The 12994-nt window shown below is 41.6% G+C and overlaps 1 protein-coding gene across 1 annotated transcript in view; it reads right to left on the minus strand.

The window, feature by feature from the left end:
* The window catches only part of ntrk2a (neurotrophic tyrosine kinase, receptor, type 2a), a 223625-nt gene extending 211228 nt beyond the window's left edge, over positions 1-12397 (minus strand). The window contains exon 1 of the mRNA XM_055632947.1: positions 11535-12397. Within this exon, the coding sequence (XP_055488922.1) occupies positions 11535-11743 (209 nt within the window). The 5' untranslated portion in view covers positions 11744-12397. The remainder of the gene's footprint in view (positions 1-11534) is intronic.
* Positions 12398-12994: the final 597 nt, after the last annotated feature.

Below are 12994 nucleotides of genomic sequence, written 5' to 3' on the forward strand. Positions count from 1 at the left end.
AAAGACCCAGCCTCTCCTTATAACTCAAACTCTCCAGAACCGGTAACGTCCTTCTAAATTCTTTTTTGCACCCTTTCCAGATTAATGACATATTTCCTTCTGTAGGGCAACTGGGTTGTGGCACTGGCGATGATATCTGAGGAAGTGTTTGGATTGAGTTGATGTTCATAAAGTTCAGATTGGAAGGTTAATGAGGATAGCACTAGAATAGAATGGGAAGGAAAAAGAAAAAAAATACAAGGCATTCCTAATCCAGATACAGAGGAAGATTATCAATGTAGTGGTTGCTGAGTAGTGAGACTTCAACCCAAGTGAACAAGCTGCTTCAGGGAGATAACTAGGTGAAATACAGATTGATTAAACAGTAAACAGTAACAGTAAGTCAGATGGCTACAACATATTACTTTGTTTTTTTGAACTATTTTCTTTATGTCTGTATTCCACAAATCTGACCATCAATTTGTAATTTAATTTGCTTAGCAAGATGAAGAATATACAGCAAAGGTTACAACAATCATATTCCTAACACGTTACCTGCAAGAACATGTTTTCAATTAGCAGTCAAAATATAATATCTTTGATTTTCACGTGCACTTTTATTTGAAAATTACTGTTCAAAATAATCACATTTCAGTCATCTGGTATATTTGACTGTCATGCAGATCATTTTTTTTTGAAACTCAGTAAAATTGAGTTAAGCTGCATAATTTGCACCAAGAAAGATTGTTATTATTAAGAATAAGAACTTTTTTGGGGTGTATTCCATAAATTATTCTCCGAGTTATGTTTTGTTGACACATTTCTCAATTATTCTACGCATCTGAAACTACAGGACCTACAAATTTGCAAATGAATAGCAAACGATAACACTGAAAAAGGAAATCAGAAGGGCAGAAAGGGGCCAGGAGATAGCTCTGGTGGGTAGCATTAAGGACAATCCCAAAATTTTTTATAAATACATAAGGGGGAAAAGGGTAACTAGAGAGAGAGTGAGACCTCTCAGGAAACAAAGCAGTCACCTCTGTGGAGAGCCACAGGAGATGGGCCACGTCCCAAATGAGTATTTCTCCTTTGCATTTACCGAGGAGAAAGACAGTAGGACAGAGGAACTTGGGGCAGTCAGTGTTACTGTTGAAGAAGTACTTAAGGTACAGTCGTGTATGATGGTAGACAAATCTCCCGGGCTTGATCAGCTATATATCCGAGGACATTGCGGGAAACTAGAGAGAAAATTGCGGAAGCCCTGATTGAAATTTACGAGTCATCCTTCAATACAAGAGAGGTCCAGAAGACTGGAGGGTGGCAAATATTGTGCCTCTTTTCAAGAAGGGCTGCAGGGAAAATGTTGGGAACTATAGGCCGGTGAGCTTAACATCTGCACTTGGAAAGTTACCAGAGAGTATTCTGAGGGATAGGTTATATAAGTATTTGGATGGGCAAGGTCGGATTAGGGATAGTCAGCATGGTTTTGTACGTGGGAGGTCGTGTCTCACAAATTTGATTCATCTTTTTGAAGACGTGACCAAAAAGGTCGATGAGGGCAGAGCTGTAGATGTTGTGTACATGGATTTCAGTAAGGCATTCGACAAGGCTCCACATGGTAGGCTGCACTGGAAGGTTAGATCGCATGGGATCCAAGGAGAGATAGCTCAATGGATAGCAAATTGGCTTCATGGAAGGAAGTAGAGGGTGATGGTGGAACGTTGCTTCTCGTACTGGAGGCCTGTGACTAGTGGTGTGCCTCAGGGTTCGATGCTGGGCCCGTTACTGTTTGTTATCTACAACAATGATTTGGATGAGAACATACAGGGCAAGATTAGCAAGTTTGCTGATTATACAAAAGTGAGTGGTTTTGCAGATTGTGAAGGTAATTGTGAAAAATTGCAGTAGGATCTGGATCGATTGGCCGGTGGGCGGAGGAATGGATGATGGAATTTAATACAGAGAAGTGTGAGGTGTTGCATTTTGGGACGTCGAACAAGAGCAGGACCTACACAGTGAATGGTAGGCCTCTGGGTAGTATTGTAGAGCAGAGGGATCTAGGGGTACATGTGCATGATTCCTTGAAAGTTGATGCACAGGTAGATAAGGTGGTCAAAAAGGCTTTTGTTATTTTGGCCTTCATCAGTCAGAGTATTGAATATAGAAGTTGGGAGGTCATGTTGCAGTTGTATAAGACATTGGTGAGACTACATTTAGAATATTGTGTTCTGTTCTGGGCACCACGTTATAGGAAAGATTGTCAAGCTTGAAAGGGTTCAGAAATTATTCATGAGGATGGTGCTAGGACTAGAGGATGTGAACTATAGGGAGAGATCGAGTAGGCTGGGTCTCTATTTCATGGAGCGCAGGAGGAAGATCTTATATAGGTGTACAAAATCATTGGAGGAATAGATCGGGTAGATGCACAGTCTCTTGCACAGAGTAGGGAAATCGAGGACAGGAGGAAGGTGCAAGGTGAAGGGAAAAAGATTTAATAGGAATCCAAGGGGTTCACACAAAGGGTGGTGGGGGTATGAAACAAGCTGCCAGAAGAGGTAGTTGAGGCTGGGACTATCCCATCGTTTAAGAGACAGTTTGACAGGTACATGGATAGGTCAGGTTTGGAGGGATATGGACCAAGCGCAGGTAAGTTGGACTAGTGTAGCTGGGACACTGTTAACCGGTGTGGGCAAGTTGGGCTGAAGGGCCTGTTTCCACACTGTATCACTCTATGACTGCACATTTCAAATTAACTAAACTGGGGTAACCTGGGCTACAAACATGTTATTGGTGCTTGTTGACCTGTTACAACAAAGAACTCTTGGATTAGTCAGTTGATTTCACAACCTTATGAAACAAGAGCAAGAAAGAATATTGCAGCAATTTAGAGAAATGCTAAAAATGTGCAAGACGATGTCATGTCAAGTTTAAAAAATTGTATTAGAATCACACAATGAAAATTAAAATATTGTTGGGGAACTAATAAAAATCTATAAAAAAAACATTCCAGTTCATAATTCTATGATGAATACTTCTCAATGCTGCTGCTTTAAATATTGGCAGCATTTGAATTATTTATAAGAAACAACAAATTACAATTATTTCCAGCCAAAACAGTCCATGTTACTGTTTGAAGTTCTATTGGTTAGGATTTTTTGCAAACAAGCCAGCAGTTCCATGAGGAAATGCCACCATTTATATCAGTAATTGTGAAGAAATATCTTCTAATCTCCAAGGTTTGCCCAACCTGCTCAACATTTCTTCATACATCAGCCTCATCATCTTGAGGACTGATCTTTCACTGCACCACCTCCATGACAAGCATAATTTTGTAGAACAAAATGTAGTTTTGGAGAGACAGCGAGGCCCCTTCAGCCCACCGAGTTTACACTGACCAACAATCACCCACTCACACTTATCCCATTTTATTATTCACCACAAAACAACACATGCAATTTTACAGAAACCAATTCCTCTACAAAACTGCATTTCTTTGGGATGTCAGAGGAAATTGGAGTAACCAGAAGAAACCCACGTGGTCACAGAGAGGACAGTAAACTCCACATAAATAGCACCCAAAGTCAGGATCGAACCCAGATCTCTGGCATTGTGAGGCAGCAGCTCTACCAGCAAACTGTACTCGGAATTCCACACTGTAAACCTGCATCAAAATTTCACCACATTAACACTCCATACATCTGCCATAAACCTCAGCTTTCCATTAGCCTTTGTAATTACATGCTGGGCTTGCATGCTAGTTTTATGTGTTTGATGCACTGAGGCACCCAAGTTCCTTTATGTACAGGATTTTGTAGTTGCAAGACATTCATATAAGCAAGTTACTTTTACATTCTTCCTTCCAAGTGGCTGACCTCATATTTTCCCACATTATACTCATATTATGATCAGATCAGAACTGCATATACTGAGGAGATTGATGCTGGCAGAGAGGCAGCAGTGATCACGGACAAAGACCTCCTCAGTGGCAATTGTGGGCCAATATATATGAAGTAGATTTAACTTAATTTAGGATTTATTCTTATTTTTGTTAACCTCTAGTTGTTGTGATCTCTCCTCCCTCCTTCACTGTTCTCTTATATTCTTCACTGGACTATCCCCTTCTCCCCAAAACCTAACCGAGTAACAATTCTCTAATTCGCTCCATCCACTGCTCTCCACACCCCCATTCCACCTGAAAAAGGTGAGCTGATACTTTACTTCCACACAGCTGTGTTGATTCAATTAACTTCCCCAAGCAGCATTTACAAACATTTCTCTTGTTTCCTCACTTTCTCTGGTTGGGTTCTTCTATCTGAATGCTTGTTAAAAGGTCTCACTATAAGGAGAGTAGTGTATCTCCTTCGAAGATAGATACAAAATGCTGGAGTAACTCAGCAGATCAGGCAGTATCTCTGGAGAAAAGGAATAGATGATCTTTTGGATCAAGATCATTCTTCAGACTGAAGAAGGGTCTCGACCCGAAACGTCACCTATTCTTTTTCTCCAGAAATTCTGCTTGAACCCCCGGAGTTACACCAGCATTTTGTACCTATCTTCAGTGTAAAACAGTATCTGTAGCACCTTCCTACACACAATGTTTCTCCTTCCACAGGTACTCAGTTAAGGTACATGTGTGATTAATGATTTGCTTTTATTTATGTTAATGTGATAGGTTGCTGAGCATCACCATGATCCACCCGGCTCATTATACCTTCAGCAGGGATAGATTGGAACACTGTTAATAAAATTACCTATTAGAGTAGTCAATCTCTGAACAGCCTTGAGCAAATTATAAAATATCCTGCAATTAAGAACACAGCAAATTTACTAGTTCATGAGCTGTTTTAAAGGGAAAGTTCCTTCCTCATATTTCAAATCAGAATATAACAATTTTAATAAATCCCCTTTTAAATTTAAACACATTGCCATGAAATAGGAAATGTCATCAGTCAAGACTCAGGAACAATGGTTATTTAAGCAACTCTTCCATTTAATTGACGAAGAAATGTAAATGGAGATTATATTTTCAAAGTCTATTCTCCACTGCGTGTCATGGCTACTAATTAAAAATGTATTGGAAAAATTGTACAAAAATAATTTAGTTGTGTCGGAAGGAACTGCAGATGCTCGTTTAAACTGGATAGACACAAAAAGCTGGAGTAACTCAGCAGGACAGGCAGCATCTCTGGAGAGAAGCTTCAGGTGACATTTCGGGTCTAGACCCTTCTTCGGACTAATTTCTAATTTAGTTGTGTTGAGTTTAAAATTCAGCAGCTCAGAACATGATGTCTGTGAACAATATTTTTCAAATGTATCTTTTTTTTATGCCAGTATGCCAATGACTATTAATTTATAATACTAATAATAATATTTTGATGTCTTTGTAAATCAATTTTCTCACTTTAACTTTTTTAATCATGTTTGTATCTTGCTCAGATAATCACATTACATTTAATGATTACTTAAATATTTAATTTGTAGTCTCACTCCACTTAATCTCACTTAAATCTTTTATATCTTTTATTTCACTACTTCATCTGGATCAATCCAAATAGACCTTTCTACTCAGTGAATCACTTTCTTTCCAACTTTTTTCTCAGTTCTCACCCATCTTTTTCTCTCCAGCAAAGAATTAAACTTTTCAATATACTGAGACATGAATCTGTTCAGGACAGCCCACTAAAATCCATCGCAACGTCTTAGTGTAAATTTATAACTGTCAATTAGGACAAAGTTATCGAATTGGAATTATGATTTAATAACGAGCCATCTCCGGTCTGTAACTTAAGTGCCTGCTTTAGTTTGTTTTTTAATCATTTAAACTCATTGTAGTTTTACATTAAATCTTTCCTTACATTGAAATCTTCAATATCATAGAAATATGTCTCTGACATTTTGCTTTCGCCAGCTTTTCTGTCTTTTCCCCTCTAAAAACAGTTCCTGCTTCCTATCAGGCTCCGTGCTGCTGGTTTATCTGCTGATGGAAGCCCTTGAGCTCATGGGTTAGCCACACTTTACATTTGTTTTCTTTGCCGAGTATATTTTTGTCATTAACTGCTCCAGATTCTTCTCACAAGAGCACAATTTTTATTGTTTTGCTATCCTGATCTCTTTTGAGTGTATTTTAATCCTCTCTCTCTAAAATGCGCTCATTCCTTGACATTTTTCTATCTCTGCCAGATTTTCTCCAGTCAGTTTGTAGAGCTGAGCTGACGAAAGGCTAAATAAACTAACTCACTGTGCCCTAGAGACAGACTTGAGGAAACCTAAACCAGAAAACATCATCCATTACCCTTTCAATAATTTAAACCCAGATACCCAAACACACAAAACGCTACGACAACAAATAAAACTGAACTTTTGTCTACTTAAGCCATCCATTAAAATTCCAAAAAGATGAACTAGATAATGAAAACTTAAAGGATTTTCACAAATATTTAGATCTACAAGATCTTTTTTGAGGGGAAATGCACATAAGCCTCACAGTTGTTACCTAATTGCTTAATGCATTTCTCCAGTCTTAAGACTAGACATTTAAAGGAAAAATTGGAATCTGAGCGCTTTAGGAAAACTGATTTGATCTTCGGTTCTCAGCGAACCTTTGCAGCAACATATATATTTTTTAAATCAAATTGTCGACATTAAAACTTGTTCAGAAGAAATTCAAATCCTGCCATGTACCAGAAGTCAGATGTAATATGAGAAATTATTATTATGCAATCAGTTATGAAGCTATTCATTTGGGTGAATATATATTAACATTGATCAGCCATTTTATCAGTAGTTTAGAAACTAGAATTGTTGTTTTTCATCATCCGTCTTTCAAATATTAGTGATCCGTGAGCCGCCCCTGGCTAACTGCCAGCCTTTTACTAAGAAAACTGTTTTTCATTGAAGAGATGTGGACCAGGGACAGTGCATGCAGCATTGATTATTTTGTAATTTTAGTAGAACACTCCAGGTCCGGCAGAAGTGTTTCAACACCTACTTGAAATGTGACACAATCAATCAGTGCAGCATTTACATCTACCAAATACTAATTATAACAATGCCCCAAGTACGCCATGATATTATTTTCAAAGTTATGGACTATTTTTGTACATGATATCATAACCCAGTATAATATTGATTTGCTCCACACAATCTGTTTGGCCTATTTGTAACTGTAAGTGTAAGGACAGTCCCATTTATTCTGTGCAAGGAATATTTTGTCGGTTTAATTTATTCCTAATTTAATCTTGGGTATATGTATTTAGATATGTATGAAGTATATGGTTAGATCCAATAGCATATTCCACATAATGCAAATTCACATTTGATTTCAGCTTTTTTGGAAAATTTAATGAATCATCATGAAAAAAAACTTTGTTTGCAAATAAGGAATGTTCAAAGACCACATTTTCCCCATGACAATATCATGCGACAATGTGGCACATTGATTCACTGAAAAATGATTTATGTCATCACCTCATTCACAATCCACACAATTGTTTCATTCACACCTTGACAAACCTTAAAAAAATATTTCTAATTTAATATTTATTCTGATCTTTAAGAAGGGGGATAGAAGTCTGATTGGAACAGGACTGAAAGTTGCATGAGTAAATATAAACTAGCTGATAATATACTCCTCAGCACACCTTGATTATTAATATGTTGCTGGAAAGTAGAGGGGTGTTGCCTGGTGGATATCAAGCAAAGTTGACTAGTGAGGCTAAGGATGGATAACAATTCTGGAATCTATTTGATTATCTTTGGGGGTCAGTTAGTGCTAACCTTCCCTCTGCAGATTAAATGGGAGGAGTAAATTGACTAAAAATATATCAAAACTAGGTAATTGGGGGAATAAACTCTGTGGATTAAAGAGTCTCTCTAATCTCCTACTTTCTGCTTCAACATCACATAAGAAATATGCATGATTTTGAATTACAGAGATACACTTCCTCCAAATTGAGCAGTAATATTATTTACGGACTAAAAGTACACATGGAATTCTTTCTAATGGCATTTCAAACTCCAGAAATATCCTGCATTGTCATTATTGTGTAAATGTTTGTCCATTAAATTAAAATGCAAGAACAATATTCTAATATGCAGTCACGTTCATTAGCTCCCTCAGCTCCTTGTGGACTAAGAGCTGCAGACTAAGATCAATTAAATCTCAAAATTGCCTTTGGCTACTTCCACAAACTCTGTTCCTGATCACCAACTCCATCTCTTAAAAGACACAAGAAACAGCAGATGCTGAGATCTTGAGCAAACTACAAAGTGGGTCAGGCAGCATCTGAGGAGGGGATGGACAGATGACATTTTGGGGCAGGAAGAAGGGTCCCGACTCAAAACATCATTTGTCCATTCCCTTCCCAGATGCTGCCTGCCCCGTTGAATTCCTTCAATGCTGTGTGTTCACCTCCATCTCTTGGCAATGTCATAAATAGACGCAAACTATTCACAATCCTATGTTACAGTTGTACACATTCTTGCTTCATCATCTATGCATCTCAGTAACATCTTCCAATCTACGACTGAAGACTTTCTCCAGGCCTTTCCTCCCTCCAGATATTCCCAAACATTTCAGCTGACAACACATTTTCCACCTTGCATCCATTCAGCTTCTTCCAGAGCTACAGTCTGCACTCTGATCTCTATCCCAGAATTTCCCCTTGTTCGCTGGCCTACATTGATGCCTGATAGGACACCAGGTTCAAAGTTCCAGTCCTACTTTCACATCCATCAAAGCCACCTGCACTACTCCAGTCATAGTCTTGGAGCTTATTGCTCTCCCATTGCCTTCAATACCTTCGACCACGGAGCTCCTGGACTCCACGATTCCCTGCCCTCCCACCTCTCCTTCCTCCATTAAAACATTTCCTGACTTGGGAAATGACCGTATGGTCATTTATTCTAATGTTCCCCAATGTGACTCGGTGACAAATTGTGTTTGATAACTTCAGCGAAGTGTCCTGGAGCCGAGGTCTACTGCAGACATCACAGGTTGCCTTTGACCCGCCGACAGCCTATGCCGGGTCTTTTATTCAACGCTCTTTGCTTTGTTGACCCAACAATGTTTCCTTTCTGTCAAGTGGATCTACTGATACCAGTGAAATGCGGAGACGGGAGAGTAATGTTAGGAATTCTGAATGCTGGTCAGTACATTGGGCTAAATGTAAGTCTGAGCATTCATCGCATTCCCTCTCTCATCGGCAAATAGTCTCAGATTTACACCCACAACCTGCCATAATTCACCGCACAGTGATGACAACATTTAAATATATAATGCGTTTGAACAAAACGCATTTAAATATAATGCACTTTAATATAAATGCAGATATAATGCGGTTAAAACTATGTAGTCCGTCTAATGAAATGACTTGAAATCAGCGAACTGTTTTCTGCCCACGGCTGGCAGCTTTAACACGGAGTGCAGCGGGTGCCCACAATGTGCACTGTGGCAGCGCCGGTCTCCGCGCTACTGACACTGCCGGCTCTTGGTCAGTTTGCGCAACCGACTCAGACCAACAGACAGCAATTATCAGCCCTGCTCACTCACACAGCGAAGAAAGCAACTCCGGAAATGTCACCCATGCTTCACGTTAGCGCCTGTCTAACACGGGGTGAAATATTAATAATACTGAATGATTTGTTGCCTGGTTCCCTCCAGTCACACTCGTGTCCGCGCCTCGGGTAGCAAGCAGCTTCGCATTGGCAATGACTGTATGGAAGAGCTGGCGATGCCGGAGTCAGGACGTGGGTAATATAGCACGGCATCATATGATTTAATTCTCAAAAGTTTGCGTCTCCTTAAGTGTGGTGCTATTGGTTACAAAAAGTGAGGATATTAGGAATTAAAAATAAACAGGGAATGCGGGAGGACATGATGGGCAAGGGGAAGGGAAGACATCAAGACACTGATAGACAGAATGGTGCGAGAGAATGAGAGGGAATAAGTGTAGATGGAAAGGTGTGGACGGAGGAAACAGGGGATTTGGGGAGAGGGTCGGGGAAGGGGGCTTGAGAAGAGTGCGGAAGGCTGTGAGTAACGAGGAGAGAGTAAAGTGTGGGGTGGTAATAATAAACCTGGATCTGTTCTGTGATAAAATAACTTGGCCACTTTCCCTAATGCCCTTCTCTCAGAGAACAGTCTGTGTGGCAAAGATATCCCTCTTCTCAGAGACTAGGTGTTTGGTTGCTTGCGCTAATGTTTTTGTTACATTTTGTACTACGCATCATAAATATGTAGAGAATTAAAAAAACGATGTGTTTTTGTTTTGGAAAAATGACGAATGTGGTGAATGTCGGTCTCACCAATGAGGTTGCCATCCAACGAGTGAATAAAATTGTGCGTGATCTTACATTTTCTGCATAAATAAACAGCGCTATCCCTCCACGGAAAAGAAATAGAAACTTGTAGTGAACGCAACTAACAACCTGCCCAGTGTTTAACTCGTTTTAAATGCAACGCACAGCCTTCCAGCTCAAAACACACAGATGTATCTTCTCTTTATACAATTTGAATGATAATATTCCTGCAAATAAAAAGGAACTGTAAAAAGAGATGTTACGAACACAATTTTAAGTTGCTATTTCGGTCCAACAAGTTAACGCCTGGGGAATAAAGACATTCATTGCGAGATAAAGAGGATTCAGCGAGGTTAGCGTGGGCAGTGGAAGATGTATGGGAAGTCGCGAACCAAGTCCAATCTAAAGTCAGTGAGTCTTAAGTAATACGAAAATCTATATCCACTTAAAGGGCAGGAGCCCAGGAGCCGGTGCTCTCCGCGGTCAAACATTCACACCGCAAGGCACACATGAGGAGCAGCCCGCCGAGTACCTCTTTAATGTTCTGGTATTTAATGCTCCTGCCTTCGAGGGTAGGGTTAATCAGCTATGAAATATAGTCGATTATTCGCAATTTTAACGCAATTAATTAATTGGTGTCCAACGAGAAAAGTGGACATTAAAATCACTGGACAGCGGTCGTTCCGCATGCTGCCTGTGGTATTTCAGGGGAACACATGGGAGAGTAGATGGTTACAACATAACATAACGGTACATGTTATATCGCATCGATGCCGCCCGAAGAGAGGTCGTGAAATTAAAGCCATTCCCATCTCCCGGCTGTGCAGCCTACAGTTTAGGCACACGAGCACTGAAGATTTCACACATGAGGAGAAAACATATTTTTCTCAACTTCCCCCTTTTTGGCGGTTTGTTAAAGGAAATTGCTAGTTTGGTTCAAACACACATTTGAACGGCGATCTCCTGGGATAGGGAGATGGGGAGGTAGGGATTCGGTTAGTGGGGTTTATTGGCAAAGGGGGTTCCCTCTGCTTGTGTTAAACCTCAGACTACAGACGCGATGTGGTGAGACCAATGAAATATTTCGGTCGAAGGAGGCATCCGAATGCAGAGGTTGCTAATGGCATGCACGTATTTGGGTGTTCTTCACCATCTCATTGCAAAGGCGACCCAGTGGTCAAGACAGCTTGAAAGAAGCGGCGCGACCATGTCGGCTAGAGGGGGTAGCCCGTCCGCCCGCCCGCGGTACTCACATGTCAGTGATGTTCTCCATCTCTGCTGCAGACGCCAGCTCCGGGAAAGCCACGATGCCTGGCTCGGTGCAGGTGATCTTGGTGGCGCTGCATCTGCAGGGCGAAGGGCAGCCGAGAGCCGAGCTGCCAAATGTCAACAGGACGCCCAGAAAACACAGCAGCGGCAGCCTCAGTCCGTGGCACCAACACCCCGTCAACGAGGAATTCATCCTCGCCTCGCCTCAATCCCACACTCCAGGTCGGATGCGTTTACCCCAACAACAGCAAAAAAAAAGGGGGGGGGGGGGGGAGAGAGACTGGGGGAAGGAAGCCGGAACAAATCCGCGTCTCACCCGACCTCCGGCAGCGATTTATTCCTTTTTATTAATTATTATTATTATTATGGGAGAAGGGGATAATCCATAAACAGATTACTACAACTGTGCTCGCCCCCACTGCCAAACGCTGCAGATAAACGATATGGAAGTCTCCAGTTTGTAAATCCCCGTCAAAGAGCTGCCTCTCTCCCTGTGCATCTACTCCCAGAGAGGACGATGCAAATGCCGTTGCCTGTCACTACAGCCGGCTCTGGTGGTGAGGTGCAGTGGCTGGTCGCCGTGGCATCGGCGCTGCCGCAGTGGAGTGGAGTGGAGTGTCCTCTCAATCGAGCGCCCAGCACCAGCTGAGTGAGTCGGGCTGCTGCGGGCTCGGGGCGAGCAGCTTTAGTTCACCCCCACCCCCACTCCTACACCTTCCCACCAAACTATTAGCTTTTTAGCGTCCAATTCTGAGAGCTGCTGAGCATGACGCGAGGCTGACGCACGAGAGGAGATGAAGCCGGGGTGGGTTTTATTTTTGGGCTTTAAAACGAAAACTGGAAAAGAGAGGGAGGGGGATAGAGAGGGGGAGGGAAAAATAAGTAAAAGGACGCGAAAGAACGGTTATAGGTGTGGGACGTGAGGTTGCTGGCAATGAGGCTGGAGATGAACCGCCCACCAGACTACTACAGGAGCAGCCAATCCCCCGGCTCCTGCCTGTAATCTGCAGCTGATACTGGAATAGCGGCAGTCCTTGGACCCGACCCCGAACTAGCTGCACCCCAACCAGGCAGGCAGCCACTACACCAACACCAGCCACACAATCAATCATCTGGGGCGGCGTGTTAGAGACCACCAACAAAATAATCGAACAACGCGCCCCCACCCCAATTGTGATCCACAGGTGCCAACCAGCTGTTATTTACTATGTGACCCTTTTCCAATAAAACAAACCTCCCTGTTTCTCTGCTGGAGCGGTATTAAGAACGAGTTGTTGGGTAGGGGTCTAAATACTTCATATCTGTTGAAGAAACGGGAGAACCGTAGGGGTTTTCCCCAATTTGAACTGCATTCCCCTTAAACTATTTGCTCGGGTGCGTATATGTGAATGTATAAAATGCATGCGTATGTTTATATGTATCCGTGTGTGTGCATGTGCCTCTG

This window comes from Leucoraja erinacea, chromosome 3, assembly GCF_028641065.1.
Source record: "Leucoraja erinacea ecotype New England chromosome 3, Leri_hhj_1, whole genome shotgun sequence".
Lineage (NCBI taxonomy): Eukaryota > Metazoa > Chordata > Chondrichthyes > Rajiformes > Rajidae > Leucoraja > Leucoraja erinaceus.